Source organism: Penicillium vulpinum, assembly GCF_028829585.1.
Source record: "Penicillium vulpinum strain IBT 29486 chromosome Unknown utg000002l_segment0_segment0, whole genome shotgun sequence".
In the NCBI taxonomy this organism is placed as follows: Eukaryota; Fungi; Ascomycota; class Eurotiomycetes; order Eurotiales; family Aspergillaceae; genus Penicillium; species Penicillium vulpinum.
Window position 1 is genome coordinate 3,296,915 of NW_026643242.1, and position 15,211 is coordinate 3,312,125.

General features: G+C 48.6%; 9 protein-coding genes across 9 annotated transcripts; 4 read left to right on the top strand and 5 right to left on the bottom strand.

Annotated features, from left to right (window-relative positions):
* Nucleotides 1-542: 542 nt before the first annotated feature.
* Nucleotides 543-3,725, bottom strand: cym1 (pitrilysin family metalloprotease cym1; the record flags this gene model as incomplete). Its single annotated transcript, XM_057252000.1, has 2 exons — nt 543-3,297; nt 3,355-3,725. The coding sequence occupies 2 exons, from the start codon at nt 3,723-3,725 to the stop codon at nt 543-545; spliced, it is 3,126 nt and encodes a 1,041-aa protein (XP_057111325.1).
* A 54-nt stretch (nt 3,726-3,779) lies between these two features.
* Nucleotides 3,780-3,989, top strand: N7479_004304 (uncharacterized protein; the record flags this gene model as incomplete). The annotated part of the gene is made up of 1 exon (XM_057252001.1): nt 3,780-3,989. The coding sequence occupies one exon, from the start codon at nt 3,780-3,782 to the stop codon at nt 3,987-3,989; it is 210 nt and encodes a 69-aa protein (XP_057111326.1).
* A 134-nt stretch (nt 3,990-4,123) lies between these two features.
* N7479_004305 (taxilin) lies at nt 4,124-5,737 on the top strand (the record flags this gene model as incomplete). The annotated part of the gene is made up of 5 exons (XM_057252002.1): nt 4,124-4,262; nt 4,379-4,653; nt 4,730-4,878; nt 4,939-5,182; nt 5,240-5,737. 5 exons carry the CDS (start codon nt 4,124-4,126, stop codon nt 5,735-5,737), a joined length of 1,305 nt encoding a protein of 434 aa, XP_057111327.1.
* Nucleotides 5,738-6,134: 397 nt separating this feature from the next.
* Nucleotides 6,135-7,181, bottom strand: N7479_004306 (NAD(P)H-dependent flavin oxidoreductase; the record flags this gene model as incomplete). The annotated part of the gene is made up of 1 exon (XM_057252003.1): nt 6,135-7,181. The coding sequence occupies one exon, from the start codon at nt 7,179-7,181 to the stop codon at nt 6,135-6,137; it is 1,047 nt and encodes a 348-aa protein (XP_057111328.1).
* Nucleotides 7,182-7,820: 639 nt separating this feature from the next.
* N7479_004307 (DNA-directed DNA polymerase delta subunit POL31) lies at nt 7,821-9,707 on the top strand (the record flags this gene model as incomplete). Its single annotated transcript, XM_057252004.1, has 5 exons — nt 7,821-7,864; nt 7,954-8,143; nt 8,219-8,350; nt 8,400-9,357; nt 9,412-9,707. 5 exons carry the CDS (start codon nt 7,821-7,823, stop codon nt 9,705-9,707), a joined length of 1,620 nt encoding a protein of 539 aa, XP_057111329.1.
* A 297-nt stretch (nt 9,708-10,004) lies between these two features.
* On the top strand, nt 10,005-10,927 carry N7479_004308 (uncharacterized protein; the record flags this gene model as incomplete). Its single annotated transcript, XM_057252005.1, has 2 exons — nt 10,005-10,026; nt 10,230-10,927. 2 exons carry the CDS (start codon nt 10,005-10,007, stop codon nt 10,925-10,927), a joined length of 720 nt encoding a protein of 239 aa, XP_057111330.1.
* Nucleotides 10,928-11,082: 155 nt separating this feature from the next.
* Nucleotides 11,083-11,878, bottom strand: N7479_004309 (lytic polysaccharide monooxygenase auxiliary activity family 9 protein; the record flags this gene model as incomplete). The annotated part of the gene is made up of 2 exons (XM_057252006.1): nt 11,083-11,728; nt 11,787-11,878. The coding sequence occupies 2 exons, from the start codon at nt 11,876-11,878 to the stop codon at nt 11,083-11,085; spliced, it is 738 nt and encodes a 245-aa protein (XP_057111331.1).
* Nucleotides 11,879-12,918: 1,040 nt separating this feature from the next.
* Nucleotides 12,919-13,743, bottom strand: N7479_004310 (uncharacterized protein; the record flags this gene model as incomplete). The annotated part of the gene is made up of 1 exon (XM_057252007.1): nt 12,919-13,743. The coding sequence occupies one exon, from the start codon at nt 13,741-13,743 to the stop codon at nt 12,919-12,921; it is 825 nt and encodes a 274-aa protein (XP_057111332.1).
* Nucleotides 13,744-14,381: 638 nt separating this feature from the next.
* N7479_004311 (60S ribosomal protein eL38) lies at nt 14,382-15,167 on the bottom strand. The gene is made up of 3 exons (XM_057252008.1): nt 15,014-15,167; nt 14,808-14,936; nt 14,382-14,686 (listed from the first exon to the last, which is right to left on the bottom strand). The coding sequence occupies exons 1-3, from the start codon at nt 15,075-15,077 to the stop codon at nt 14,640-14,642; spliced, it is 240 nt and encodes a 79-aa protein (XP_057111333.1). The 5' UTR covers nt 15,078-15,167; the 3' UTR covers nt 14,382-14,639.
* Between the last annotated feature and the right edge of the window lie 44 nt (nt 15,168-15,211).

Here is a 15,211-nt window from a genome sequence, read left to right on the forward strand (position 1 = left end):
GTCAGGTGTGGAATGATTCCTTTTGATATTTCTACGAATTTTACGGAGTACAGATTCTATGGTAATATTCATGTTCTCTCGTTTTTAGTCCGTCCTGTGTAGACTTATAGGTCCAGGACGGGTCTGAAAAACGGAGAAGAGAAGTGTACCTGACGGTTCACATTCCCTTTGTTCTTGCGCGAGCATTCCGATGGAAATGAATGCGACATCTTCAACCAAAGGTAGTGACTGGTTGTAGATGTGATTAGCTCGGTGCCGAAGCACGTGAATATCTTCAGCGCGGTTGGGGGCCAAAGCAGGCGAAGACATGAAAAAAACAAAACAAAAAAAAACCAAGATAAGAATGGAGATGTATACAAATGGGATATACACGGATATATGTACAAGGTATGAGGTGATGCAGGGGCGTGAAAGTAGATAGAAATACACGGGGAAGGTGAAATGGTGAGACAATCCCCTAAACAAGGACCACGCCTTCAGAGGAAGATGAGCAAAACAAGAGAGGAAACGACCGCTAAATGGCAATCATTTGTTGATATCGCTTACGAGGCGGCATCCATGGAAAGCTTGCGCAGCTCCCATTCTGAATTAGCCCAGTCCTTCTTCTCTCCCAGAACGCAAGTCGCTTGCCGCGAGCCATTCACCAAGAACTTTTCAGCGGCCGCGTTAACATCCTTGGCTGTAACATCCAACACCTGTTCTCTCCAGCGTTGGTCCATTTCATGGGTTACGCCGCTCATGAAGTAGCGGGCGCCTTCGTCGTTGACGCTCGTAGGGGCATCAAGACCTTGGAAGATACCAAGCTTAGCTTCTTCAATCTCACGCTCAGACCAAGCACGATCTCTAGCAAAGATACCACTGTTTTTGAAGACCTTGAGTGAGTTGAGAGGGTTCGGGTCCCGGTAACTCATAAAAGTGAAGATGCCCTTGATGGGCCCGTTGCTAGCACCTGCTCCGTAGGCACCTCCCTTCTCCCGAATCTCGGGGTGGAGATAGTTGTGGGTGAGAAGCTGAGACAACACGCTGAGAGGAGCGCTTGATGGATCAACGAATGGTACAGTCTGTGTGGCCTGGCCAGAGTAATAAACCTTATATGGCATGTCATAGAAGGCCTTATCGGCTGACTTGAAGGAAGAGGTAGTGAGATTAGCGCGTGGGGACTGTGTTTGGGGCAGTCCGGAAATCCACTTCTGCAAAATCGACTCATTGCTACCAGCACTCTCCTTTTCACACACCATGCGGACGCGAAGATTAGACGAAGAGATAGCGAATGATTGGATCAGGCGAAGCTTCTTAATAAGCTCCTGGAGACGCTCGGGAGAGGACTCTGCATCCCGGAGCAGGTTAGCCGTAGCTTGTAGTTGCTCGAGACCAGACTGCTGCTCTTGAACCCAGAAGCTCCGAGAAAGACTGGCAGCCGCAGCATTGACAGCGAATCGGTGACCAGTCCCCGCAATGGCATCCAAAGCTCCATTAGTAGTCATTCGCAGGAGTTCTTGAATCATCGCAGGGGCAGCAGGGCTAGTGAAGTCTGTCTCAGTAACCAAAACCGAGAGCATTTCCAGCATCTCGGGGATGTTCTTGTCGATAGCAAATCCAGAGAACTGCATGCCCTCCTTGAACTGATCCAATTGAGTTGGGGATGAAACAAGGAACGACGAGGTCGAAATCCCTCCGGTCTTCAATTTAATCAAATCTTCCCACTGTTCCATCGACCGGTTGGCGGTTCCCAAACGCATAACACAGTCGTTAAACAAGGGCATGAGCAATCGAAGTTCATCGGGTAGATCAACGAAGTCATTCAAGGCCTGGAAGTAGGTCAGGCCATTGGTGGGAGCTTCACGCCAGACAACGTCAACACCCTCGACTTTAGACTCACGGACAGGCTTGCGCTCCTTCTCTCGCGAGATGTCCTTGACTCTTAACGTTGGGAGGCAGCTCAGGTCAGCATTATGGGCGTCTTCTTGGATCTTGAGAAGTTCCAATTCCTCCTCTCCAAGCTTGGTGACAGCCTTCTCAACTGATCCATGCTCTTCGATGAGTTGGGCAAGTTTCTTGTCCTTTCGCACCACTTCCTTCTCGTCCAACTCTTTGTTAAAAGTGGGAGTACCGACCATCGTAAAGGTCATGCAATGGTCGTTGATGAGATATTTCTCCACCAAAGATTCGAGATAACCAGGTTTCGCATATCTATTCTTAAACTCGTCGATGACATCATTCCAAGCCAGCTCTTTCATAGGGTCTGAACCGTTGAGCCAAGTCGAAATGGTCTTCTCCATAACACCAATTCCGAAATTTGCGGTCTTGTGGCGCAGCGAGAGCTCCAGCTGGTGAAGGAATCCACGAACTTTCTCCTCGCTAAACCCAGCAGCAACCGATTCCCGGAAAACGTTTTGGATCACATTTTTGATATTTGGGGCTTCGGCTTCAGTCACACCGTTGAGTCCAACTGAGAAGATGGGAGTCCGGCTAGATGAGTCGAGACCCGTGTTTGGTGTGAAAGAAGAGCCGAGTCCACTCTCAACGAGAGCTCGGTACATAGGTGAGCCGTAGCCATCGAGGAGAAGCGAAGAAACGATTCCTACAGAGAAAGTTTCCACAATATCGGTGGTGTCACCCATGTACCAGGATGTGGATGTCTTGTGCTGCTTGTCTTCACTCGCAAATGTATCGACGGGGCCAGGAACGGTCACATTAAGAGGTCCCTTGGTGAGATCGAGAGGTAGCTTGATATCAGTATCTGCTTGTCCTTTCTGGAAGCCATCCAGGACTGCGCCGATCTGCTTCAGGTGATCAGCTAAAGGTATATCACCATATGTAAGGATCTTGGAGTTGCTGGGGTGGTAGTTGCGTTTCGAAAACTCCGACAGCTGCTTATGAGTGAGATCTGTAATGTACTCCGGGTCTCCACCCGAGTTGTTCAACGAAGGGAAAATGCTCTCTTTGAAACGGATATAGTAGAGATAATTTGCATCGGAGATCTGGCCCTTCATCTCGTTGTAGACGACACCCTTGAACACGATGTCCTCCAATGAAAGCTGTTTTTCGGTTTGCCCGGGAACCGACTCTCCAGCACGCGGATCCTCGGGCCCCAAGCGCCATCCTTCTTGGCGGAAATCCGATTCCTTGAGAAGAGGGTGCAGAGTAGCATCGAGATAAACAGAAAGAAGATTTTGGAAATCTTGTTGGTTGGTCGTGGCAAATGGGTATGTGGTGTGGTCGGAGGCTGTGAAAGCATTCATGAAATTTGAGAGGGAGCGCGGAAGCATCTTAAAGAACGGGTCTCGGATCGGAAATCTTGAGCAAACACAATGTCAGCAAAGATATTGAGGTATTTAATAGGATATTATTCACTTTTCACTACCACATAGTGTGGTATGCTCCAGGATATGAGGCACACCAGTGGCATCTGGCGGGTTTGTCTTGAACCCGATTCCAAACACATTGTTCTTATCATCTCTGGCGACATGCATGTAGTCCGCATCGGTCTGGTCATGCTTCAGCCATACTGCGGTTAGATGAAGCTCTGGAACATGCTTCTTCTCCTGTAGGGTGAATCCGTGGAGCTTCTCGCCGACCTTGGGGAAATTATCCAAGTTGGTCACTGTTGATGCAGCTCTCCAAGTATTGTGCTGAAGAATTGTTGTCGGCTTTAATGAGCGAGCGATAAGTGGTTTAGAATTCGGCACTCGCGCCGTACCGAGGCGCATCGATGAGCGCAACATGATTATGGGGAGTTGACGATCGTAAAGAACAAGCTCGCAACCCCGGAGTTGAAAATGTCCAGCCCTCCCGACCGCCCGACCGCCCGGGCTTACATCATCTATGCTAGCGTAAGCCTCACTGGCCGGGCGCCCGCTTGTCGAAGTTCTGCTCCGAAGACCAACATTTGCTCTTTCCCGAACGCTACGACAAACGAACAACTCCTACATCCCAGAGCCAGTGATCTCGCTCACGAGCCTTGTCTCTGGGATCTCCCATCCGTGTGATTGATCCATCTACATCCTGCCCTGTATCCCACCTATTTGGCGCAAATTTTCGGCTTCCGGCATTCATACCAACCTCCCGTAAATCGAATCGCCAAATACGTTGTTTCTGCAATACCCCACGCAGACACCCCGGCATGTCGTCCACCTCCATGGCGAAGAAGAACAAGGGGAAGAAAACGGCCGACCCAAACGAGACGTCTAAGCTTTTGGCCGCCAAGATCTCCCAGCTAGAACAAGATGCCGCCGGCGAGAAAGACCAAGAGGCGGAAATTGGTGCGTGACTCCCTTTATATTGTGCGGCATCATTTCTCCCCTATGATTACTGCTCGCCGGGCCACTACGTTAGTCTGGAACGTAGGGTCACTGACTTACACAATTTTGATATACAGAGCGTGAGGTCAAGAAGGCAACTCGTGATCTCAACCAGCTTTTGAGCAACATTGAGTCCCCTATGACCAGACTCGAAACCGTCCATAAGAAGTACACCGAACTCTTGGCAGATATGAAGAAGTTAGATCGTGATTATTCTAAAAGCAAGAAGCGCGCCGATCAACTGCAAAAAGACCAGGACAAGGGCAAGTCTGATCTCAACAAGACCATTACAATGAAAGACAAGCTGGAGAAGCTGTGCCGAGAACTTACGAAGGAGAACAAGAAGGTCAAGGTGGGTCCATCAGCATGCGCCTCGAGACGATTGCGCCAAACATCGCGGAGGAATTGCCAGCTAAACGATTTGGTAGGATGAGAATAAGAAGCTGGAGGACACGGAGAAGAAAGCGCGCTTGATTGTGAACGAACGTCTCGACTCTCTTCTCTATGATATCCAAGACGTCATGGCTGCCAAGGGGAACCCTCGTAGCGAAAAGGTGGATGTTGATTTGGATGAAGCGTACGGTTTCGATTTTCTTTTATTCTTTGGGTTTTGGGTTTGCTAATTGGAGAGGTCCAGACTCCGCGCCAAGCTTAAGACAATCAGCGAGCAATTCGACACGCGCGACCTTCATTACAGGGGCCTCCTACGTGGCAAGGACTCCGAGATCCAAAGTCTCGCTTCTAAGTTTGAGGAGCAGCGCCGCGCTGGTGAGGCTGAAGCGAACCGAAGCCGAGCTTTGACCTCACAGGTTTCCACTTTCTCTCATACCGAGGCCGAATTGCGCAGCCAACTCAACATCTACGTCGAGAAGTTCAAACAGGTACAGAAGGGTTCCCATAACCCCTCGCATTCCCCGGTCGCTGACGAGGACCCTCAGGTCGAGGACACTTTGAACAACAGCAACGATCTTTTCCTTACCTTCCGCAAGGAGATGGAAGAAATGTCCAAGAAAACCAAGCGCCTGGAGAAGGAGAATCATACCCTCAACCGGAAGCACGAGCAAACCAACCGCAACATCCTGGAAATGGCAGAAGAACGGACCCGTAACCATGAAGAACTTGAAAGATGGCGACGGAAGTGCCACCATCTAGAAGCCCTTTGCCGGCGTATGCAGGCCCAGGGCCGAGGCGAAGGACTTACTCTTGCCGAAGGTGATGATCATTTAGAGGGTGATGATGAAGGCACTGAAAGCGAGTACGACGATGACTACGAAGATGACGAGGAGGATATCAGTGATGAGGAAGATCTCGACCCACCCCCAACCCAGGTCGACCAACCCTCAGAGAAGCCTGTCTTCGGACCAACCCCACCCCCAAATCTTTTGGAGGCTCGAGCGAATGGCAACGCTACGGGAGTCAATGGTTTGGTTTTTTAAGATTATTCCAATTTATTCGATGTCGATTTTGGTTGAAACCACTTGGTCACCTTCGATGAAGATTCTATCTTGGACTTTGTAGCTCTTTCCCAAGGCAAATGCTCTATTTTACCTTGTGGCTTACAGAGATCCGAAGATTCGTTTCGAATTCGAAAATGTAGAAGCTCTATGCCATCTATCTTTGCCTGTCTCACGATATTCCTCGGTGATTTCCAATTTTGGAAGGTATACACCATCTTCCTCATTGGTTTCTTCAGGACTTATTGGTTTCCACGTGTTTTTGTACAAGTACATGTTATAGTATCATCAACAAAAAAAAAAAAAAATCACGTCAAACATTATTGCACTGTATCGTCAGAACCACCAGTTGATTGCCCACATTGAAACTTTGCGCTAGTTATAACTTACTCACTGGCCCTGTGGAAGAGATATATGAGCCTCCGACTTTGAGCACCTCGACAGCCTGCTGAACCATTTCCTTCACAATAATTCCGGCTGGTTTAATCTCCTTAACACTAGCCGAGACATCGCCCATGAGGAACGGCATATCGACGTCCTTCTCATTCTCCAAATCATCCATCATGGGCACAACGCCCTTAGATGTCAGCGCCGCAATATCAGCAGGCCGCGCTTCCCACTCCTTAATATAATCATTAGGCAGTATGCGCAAAGGCCGACCAGAGACAACAAGAGTGCGCTTGGTCTCACCAAACTGCGCTCCAACAACCGCTTCCTTGTGCAAGCGGCTAGCACCGCTCTCGTCTGAGGCCACAAACCGCGTGCCCACCCAAACACCCGCAGCACCATACATCAACGACGCTGCCAGACTGCGGCCATCATTGACACCACCAGCTGCAACAACAAGTGCTGGCTGGCCAGTCAGTGGACTCTTATACTGCCGCGCAACATCCACAATAGCAGGTACAAGAACAGAGAATGGCACTTCGCCTGTGTGACCACCACCCTCGCCGCCCTGAGCACAGACAATATCGACACCCGCCTTGAACGCCTTATGGGCGTGCTTCGGCGCGCCGACCATATTCATAATTAGGATGCCGGCCTCGTGGAGCCGCTTGATGGTCTTCGCTGGCGGGACGCCGACGGCAGAGACGAAGAGCTTAGCACCGTGCGAGATGGTCACCTCAATCAACTCGTCCAGCTGGCCGTGTGTGTAGTCATGGTTTGTTGCGCGCGCGGAGCCCCCGACTTGGGGAAGGGCGAGATCCACGCCAAAGGGAAGCGATGGATCCCGGAGGAGTGACTTAAGCTCTGTGAGCATCTCTGATAGTTGCGCTGGTGTATAGCCCAGTCCGCCGATTGTACCCAAACCGCCGGCATTAGAGACTGCTGCTGCTAGTGGAGCTCCAGAGGCGCGGGCCATTCCAGCTAGCAGCACTGGGTGTTCAATCTTAAGCAGATAGCATAGTGGTGTTTGGAGAGACATAGTTGTCGGGTTGTGGAGATGGTGATAGTAGGTTGTCAGAAGTGGAATTGAGCTGAAATTGACAGAGTCTCTTGTATATCTGGAGAATTTACGAGAATCTAGGGAGGAATACACAATGCGGGGAAGCACTATATAGTTAGTTAGGTAGGCGATGGACCGAGGCAGCTGATAGCCGATCTACGTTGTAGAGCAACGGTGCTTTATGAATTGCATATCTCGGTTATACAGCCTTTTCAAGCATCATAGAGCATAGACGAGTCCCGAAGTCTGCTTAATGTGATCTATAATGTTGAGATCGAACTAGATCGCTGTATGGAGTACACTTGGACGTCTACTTTGCTTCTGACTTTGGCTTCACTAAGACGAAAAGACGAAAAGAAAGTAATAATTGGCGACATTGATAATTGGCGACATTGATAATTGGCGACATTGATAAAAAAAAAACAAAAAGGAGATTCCTGGAGCTTATTCAATTATTCCAATATAAAAATCCCCTTAACCAGTTGCCAACACACGAGATCCCGAAGCGGAATGTAATTGAACGCGCTAACTGACGCGTGGGCGCGTCAAACACACCTCGCTGCATCACCACTTCAACCAATCTCCGAAGCACAAGCTTTCAGCATTATTCCGGAAAATATGGCACCGGATGCTGAGAATTACACTTTCTTATGTCCTCCCAGGTAATACCTCCTCATCCACTCTACCTCCCTACAGGCTGCTACGTACCGGGCAGCTTTGGCTGACCATTAAATGCATTCTGTTTCCATAGCAAGGAGGAACAAGAACAGGAACCAGTTTACCGCGCGCCCTCTCATTACAATCCTCGCTCCACCTTCCATCTACCAACCGGCGCAGGACGGCACTACCAGCAGCAATATGACGACCTGTACTTTTTGCGACTTGCGAAGTTAAAGCCCACTGTCGAAAAAGTTGCGACGGCTGCGTGGGATGGACTTATTGTAAGGGCACTCTGCCCTAGGAAATATTTTCCACTCTCAGCTATGGACTTTTCTAACTTCTGCTTGTTAAACTAGATTGCCGGAGAGAAGGTGCGACGTGTCGATCGAGTCCTCGATGTTCGACAAGGCGAGCTGTGCTGGGTGGCCGGCACTGTATACATGCATTTGCCAATGAAGCCAAATATTTTGGAGGATCTCAGCAAAGAGGTTTGTTACAGGGCGTCCCACTGTTTCTTCTTCCACTGACAACCCATAGAATTTCACTTCTGCGCCCCCTCCCCGCCGCACCTACACCGATCCCTCCAATCCTTCTCTGACCCAAATTATGATGGAAGATGAATCCGGCCGCTTACGGCTCACTGGAAACTTTTTGCGATCTACACAGCTGGCAACAGGTGCCATCATTGCAGCTTTGGGAACTGAAAATGCGAATGGAGATTTCGAGGTGATTGATATCAAGCTTCCGGATTTGGCTCCGCAGCCTCAACGATGGGAGGGCAAGGCTTCTGAAAATGGAGTCGAAATTTCTGGAAAGGAACATGGCAAAATCGCCTTTGTCAGTGGTCTAGGAATCACAGGAACATCAAGTGACACGCTTGCTTTGGAGCTATTAACAGATTATCTTCTGGGCTACACTGGATTCTCGGGAAACAACGACAACAGCCCTTCCTTGGGTTCCTCTATAATCACCCGCTTGGTTATCGCAGGTAACTCACTTGGAGCCAGCGTAATGAGCGAAGTTGCGCCAACAATCTCTGGCGACTCCCAGCCGAAAAAGTATGGCTATGATGCCTCTGCATACAATGCCGCACCTATCACAGAACTCGATAACTTCCTAGCGGAAATCTTGCCCAGTATTCCTGTCACACTCATGCCGGGCGAAAAGGATCCCGCAAACTTCTCCCTCCCTCAACAGGGAATCCACCGTACTATGTTCCCTCAATCTAGGGCATATTCTGCACCTCCCTGCAGAGGAGATGAAAAGCCCGAAGCAGGATGGTTCGACAGTGTCACGAACCCTTGGGACGGCGATGTGGAAGGCTGGCGATTATGGGGATGCAGTGGTCAGAATGTTGACGATGTTCTGCGGTATATCAGTATTGAGGGCGGCGATAACAGCCCAGACCAGGATACAGATTCCGACACTCGGATGCGAATCATGGAAGCCATGCTTCGTTGGCGCTGCGGCGTTCCCACTGCGCCGGACACAATTTGTATGTTTGGATGCCCGAATCCCTCAAAGAATTTTTACTGACAATACTCTCCAGGGTCATATCCATTCCAATCTGATGATCCATATGTTATCGAGTCCTGTCCGCATATATTTTTCGTTGGCAATCAGCCACAGTTCAAGACTGCCACAATTCAGGGTGACGTCCCTCTCCGCCTAGATGGCGACACTGAAATGGTGGGTGCCGCCGATAGCTCTGATATAGCCCGTGTTCGGCTGTTGGCACTTCCCAAATTCAACGAGACTGGGGAGTTAATTCTGGTTGATACCGAGACACTAGAGGTCGAGGTGGTCCGTTTTGGAGTTTTCAAGGGTCAGGAAGAACAAAAATGAACTGATAGAGATATCAATCAATCAAAGGTACTAATGAAATGCATAAACATCTTGCCAAATCCCATATATTGATACATTTATATAACCCCATGGCCGCTCAGACAAATCGTATACCGAGTGGCTCCACGCGCCAAGACCCACAATTGGAAGAATCCATCCCACTAACTTCCTCTGCTTTATATCCATCCACAGGCCCTAATAGACGTTGAATGGGCCTTTCTTCGCAAGAGTACATATCAATTGAGCGATTTTCAATCATATATACTGAAAATAATTATTTTTGGATTTTTTATCACAATGTTACTCAATGCCAACATCGGTACGCTACGCCCATACCCACATATATACTTTCCCCCAGAGTTCAAGACTATAACAAACCAGCAAAAACTAATTTCAACTTTTGAGAGATAGCCCTCTGCTCTTCAAAGGCCCTTTTAGTCCCGTACTCATCGTGGCACGTACCCCGATACCACGAATGGATGAAAGACCCAGTGAGCAAACGAGATCTTATTGATCCTATAGTCGACCAATCTTCTTACAACCCCCAGGAAATCCAAGAAGCAACAGCCTCGGAGCCCTTAAGTCTAGAAGAAGAATACTCGATGCAACGCAGCTGGCGCCAAGATGCCGACAAACTAACCTTTATCGTCTGCCGGCCGATCACAACAGGTGCCGAAGATGATATCCCCAGCCAGACAGAGCTGCAAGCAGAAAGTGATTCACCGTCTACTATGGTCGGCGACATCAACCTCTTTTTACGCATCGATGATGGCGAGGAAGGCGACAGCCCACCGCAGATAGTCGGCGAGGTCGAGCTCATGATCGCCGAGAAAGTCAACCAGCGACGTGGGTTTGGGCGTGCTGCGCTACTTATGTTCATGCGGTATATTGTTCAAAACCAAGGGCCTATTCTGGATGAGTTTGTTAGTGGTGGCGATGTTGATGTTGAGACTGTACAGAAATTGCGGACTGGTGTTGAAACGACGGGATCATTAGCGGGGTTTATGTTTGAGTATCTCAGCGTTAAGATTGGACAGTCGAATTTGAGGAGTTTGGCCTTATTTGAGGGACTTGGGTTTGAGAAGGTATCTGCTGAGCCGAATTTCTTTGGCGAGTTTGAGCTGCGCAAGACGGATTTGAGTCTAGGTGGTGTTGATGCAGCACTTGAGGGGGCGGAGGTGCGAGGGTTTATTAATTTGCCTTATGAGAGAACAGAATAAAGTTGGTTTTTCGGTGGTTTACGGTCATTTGGAGTAGTATTGATCAAATAAGCAGCGCACATAGCATTCCATAATACTGAAATAGCACTAGATCAAAGCATCCACAATCACCTCCCTCCGAAGTATCCTCCACCTGAGATATCCTTATACCTGAATCAAGCATACAAAGCCGGTCCCGGGATAGGATAATCAGTCAACGTAGAATAAATATCGAACAAGATTCCGGGATCAGTGCTGGTATACAACTCCACACCAAGCGTGCCATCAGGCACATCACTTCCACCACCAGTGACCTCCAAATTGAAACACTGGGGGTAGTTCTGAGCGCCATTCTCCTGTCCAGCAGAGTGCAGAGCGATAATCTCATGGCGCATGACGTAGTTGCCGGCAGCAATAGTAGTAGGGATTCTCACAGTCCACCTGTTTCCAGCAGCAATCAGATCATCGCTAGCCCATGTGCCAGGAGGATTTGTGCCATCGATGAGACCCTCTTGTTCAATCTTGAAGAATTCCAGGGTGGCCTTGTCGACTGTGCTGCAGTCACCGTTGCACGAGGCGAGGTATGTGATCAACGGGCCGTGGTGCGAGTCTGGCCAGGGCGTCCACTGGATGTCAATGCTGGAGCCAGCAGTGACAGTGGCACTCAAAGCTGCGTTGACTCCGTCTCGATGGCAGATTATGTTCGGGTCTTGGTATTCGGTGCCGTCTTCAAACCCGAGGTCGGTTGCTGTTGTTGCCCAGCCGACACTGGCGGGAGGGTCTTCCATGTAGGCGTATTTGTCAACAATGTAGCCAGTATAGCTGACGATATGGTTAGTTGGTACTGGATATAGGGATATTTAGTCTTAGATTGACTTACTTTTTCCCATCCGCTACGATGCTGGAGACGTAGGCATGGCCTGCAACAAGAGAGGCGGAGGCCAAGAGCGTGGATAGCTTTAGAAGTGTCATTTTCCCCTGGCTTTCTGGTAAAGAATTCAGTGGATGTTTCTGTCTGTGCAAGATGTATTTTTGACGTCGAGGGCTACAGTTTATATATACAATACCCCCAAAATACATCTTAGTCTGGTCCTCTATGTGACTACTGATTTAGTCGAGTGTTATATTCCTGAAGGAGGTCCGTTCTGATCGTGGAATAGTGTCAAACATAACTACGTCAATTGGCATGACTGGAACACAGTAATGTAACATCAAGTATGAACTAGGAGGCTTATTGTAAGAGCTTGTTGGTGGAAAATCATAGATCGAAGTCGGAGTTTAGCGTTTCCGTTACTTTATTGGTCTGAATAGAAAAGCTTCAGCATTTGAGACACCAAAGATATATATTACTACGAGTCATGGGGTCAGCCATCCTATTACAATGAAGAGAACCAGAAGCCCAAGGCTTGGAACCCTAAATTAATATGTATATATTTTGCGGGGTGCAGAAGCCAGCGGCACGAGTGCCAGGTCCCATGGCTGATTTTTGCAGCCAACAATGGCAATGAAGGCTGCTGATCCGGGGTAGCGGGCCGACGGGGATATAGAATCCGCTATATATCCCTATTATCCAGCAATCTACCGGATGGGATGATTGATGCCAAGCGAAACTGTGACGTGCCAAGCAATGTGGAGGGTAAGATGTATAGAAATTAAGTGCCGTGGCCTGAAGAGTAATGATCTACGGAAATAACTAGATACTAAGTTAGCTAAAGATTGAAAATATTGATCTCTATTTGGTTAACACAGCTGAGAATATGCAAATACCATACGCGAGGCAAGAAAGCTTTCGACTTTTTATTGGTTATAAAACGCTGGATGATAACACCTAAAAAAACATAAGTCACGTAGTATAATATCAAGACCGTGGTTAGGTTAGCAAAGGGAAACAAGACCAATGATGTGAACACTATCAGATAGCCAATAGGAAACAGATGAAGAAACATTCTGCGAATGTCAGTAATGTTGTCCTAAGCGTAATCACGGAGATATAACCCCATGGATCGAGAAGACTAATACATCTCGGTGCGCTTACCAGAGTAGTATGGACTATAACGAAGACTCGTATGCATAGGGGACAGGCCAGCTTCATATAACATCTTCTGGAGATACTGAGGAGCAACACTTCGAATAGCCGCTCGCTCCTTAGGCGTGAGTTTCTCTCTAACAGTCCTCTGGAAGCCGTTCCCGTTCAAGTCTTCCCTGAGTCTCTTGAAGAGCTTGGAGAAAGACTGATGATTCCTGGAAGAGGCAGAAACTCCAAGGTTTGTCGGTCCTACCCCCATAGCATTAGCGCTACCGGCGATAAAATCCTTTGATTCGGGAGGGAAGCTAGAGAGGAAGAAACGGTCAAGTAGCTTCTCCGCTTTAGCATGCAGTGCAAGAGAAAGGAATGACCAGCCGCCCTCGTTGCAACAGCTCATATAAGTGGGAGGCAGCACCTCAGAGAACAAATCAAAGCAATCGGTGCAGTCGTCGAAAATGATACCAGTGATGAGATCGGGGCCTAGGTCGTGGGGACCTTCGATCGGCATGATGCTTTCGGGGTCTACGCCCTGGAGGATTAGGCTTGCATTCGCAATCTCGATGTTTGGGAACCACTGGACGGCATTGACACGCTGCTTGAAACTGCTCGACGCATTGCTACCCATCCATCCGATTCTGATGTATTGTTCTAGTGTCTTGTTAGTTTTTATCAGCTGGGTAATGGGATGAAAGTCTTCATGTTCCAATCTAGGAGAGCTCCCCAAAAGTTCATCCAGGATATTGAATATAATCTCCGGTGGAAACACGCTAAGATTGCCCATAACAGGGACCAGTGGCTTTTGGTGGCACATACTTCCGATTCTACCTTAGTTGAGTTGTCAGCGAAGCCCTGTTGGAAAAGGGGATTCTGGTGGCCTCAGTTTTCACGAGTTCCGACTTGTTTATATAGATATGCTCGAGGAAACATGACTTTTACGAGAAGAAAAGAACCACAAAGGCCTTTCTAAACATCTTTTCTTAACAGTAACCATCCCCAACAATGGTATTGTTGCGACCAAAAGTGCGAACTAGACTTGAACAAAGACTGGAACAAGCACTCGATATCAAACAACCTAATGCCGCGTAAAAATAGGCACTGTCATTGCTACCAGTCGAACTGTCAAGGGAAAGAAAAAAAAACCCCCCGTAGTCACAGTGTCAGTCTGAGCTTAGTTGACTAGACATCATAACAGGCTTCTCTCGATCCAAGTTAAGAGTCGGGAAAAAGGCCGCAAGTAAGTGACTGTAATGGTTGCGAACTGGATGGTTTGAGGATCGTCGATCTACGCAACCAGTATTTACCCGGTCTACGTCTACTTCTTGCCTTGTAAGACAAAATCACGGGGAACATCCATAATGAGGATAACGGGGGTAGGAATCTCGACTGAGGACGAGAAACCCATGTAGTAATGATATTTCAACTGTTTTTTTCATTGGGTTGTAGGGACTGGAAACCCCCGACAAAGGCCTTCCTCGAGTGCGTCCAGAAAATGCGAGTCGCCTGACCGGTGAATAACAGCAGCCGGTTTTAAAGGCGCAAAGAAACTCCCCCGACGTAAAATTCATGTTCCACGCCACGGAGTTTTCCCCGTGTCGGCTCACAGAGGGACCAAGCCCGTGTCATGTATCCCTCCAACAGTTGGTCTTGCATGCATCGACAACCAATCACGCCGCACTCCGATCTCCATTCATTCCATTGTTACCGAATTTAGTTGGTCTTCTTGGTGCCCTTGGTGACATCGACGACCTTGAGGGCTGTGCAGAAAGAAATTGTTAGCAATAAGTTCAGACCCGCATGCAAAATCCATGTTCCAAGTTGTATAACCTCCAAAATCCCCAACAACTCGGACGGCGGAACAATGCGATCGAAACGTACCAGGGGGCAGGCTCTGCTTGAGCTTGTCGGCCTTGTCGGAGTCCTTCAGGACAAGGGTGTAAAGGTTGCGGTGGCAGCGGACCTTGAACTTGGTCTGCTGGTTCTTGCCGTTCTTCTTGATGCGGGCGGCTAAAGGCGTAAACAGTCAGCATCAATGATCATCTCCAAGTCTCATCTTAGAAGTTCATCAATGCGGCGCAACGTACAGGAGGCATCCTTCCGGCGGCAGATCTCAATGAACTGCTTGATATCGGAGACTTCGGCAGGCATAATGACGGTTGCGGGTGTTTTGAAGCAAGGTGCAAAAGAGAAAGCTCACTGTCGACACTAGCCTCTAAGGTGAATGTGTGCGGATCACGTTAGGGTTTGAAGCTGCAAAAGCCCTTGCTTAGTCACATATGATT

Coding starts and splice junctions, on each gene's coding strand:
- N7479_004311 (XM_057252008.1), bottom strand. CDS start 15,077: ATGCCTGCCGAAGTCTCCGATATCAAGCAGTTCATTGAGATCTGCCGC. Junction 14,937..15,013: donor CCGCCGGAAGGATGCCTCCT/GTACGTTGCGCC, acceptor TTACGCCTTTAG/CCGCCCGCATCAAGAAGAAC. Junction 14,687..14,807: donor CAAGCAGAGCCTGCCCCCTG/GTACGTTTCGAT, acceptor CTTTCTGCACAG/CCCTCAAGGTCGTCGATGTC.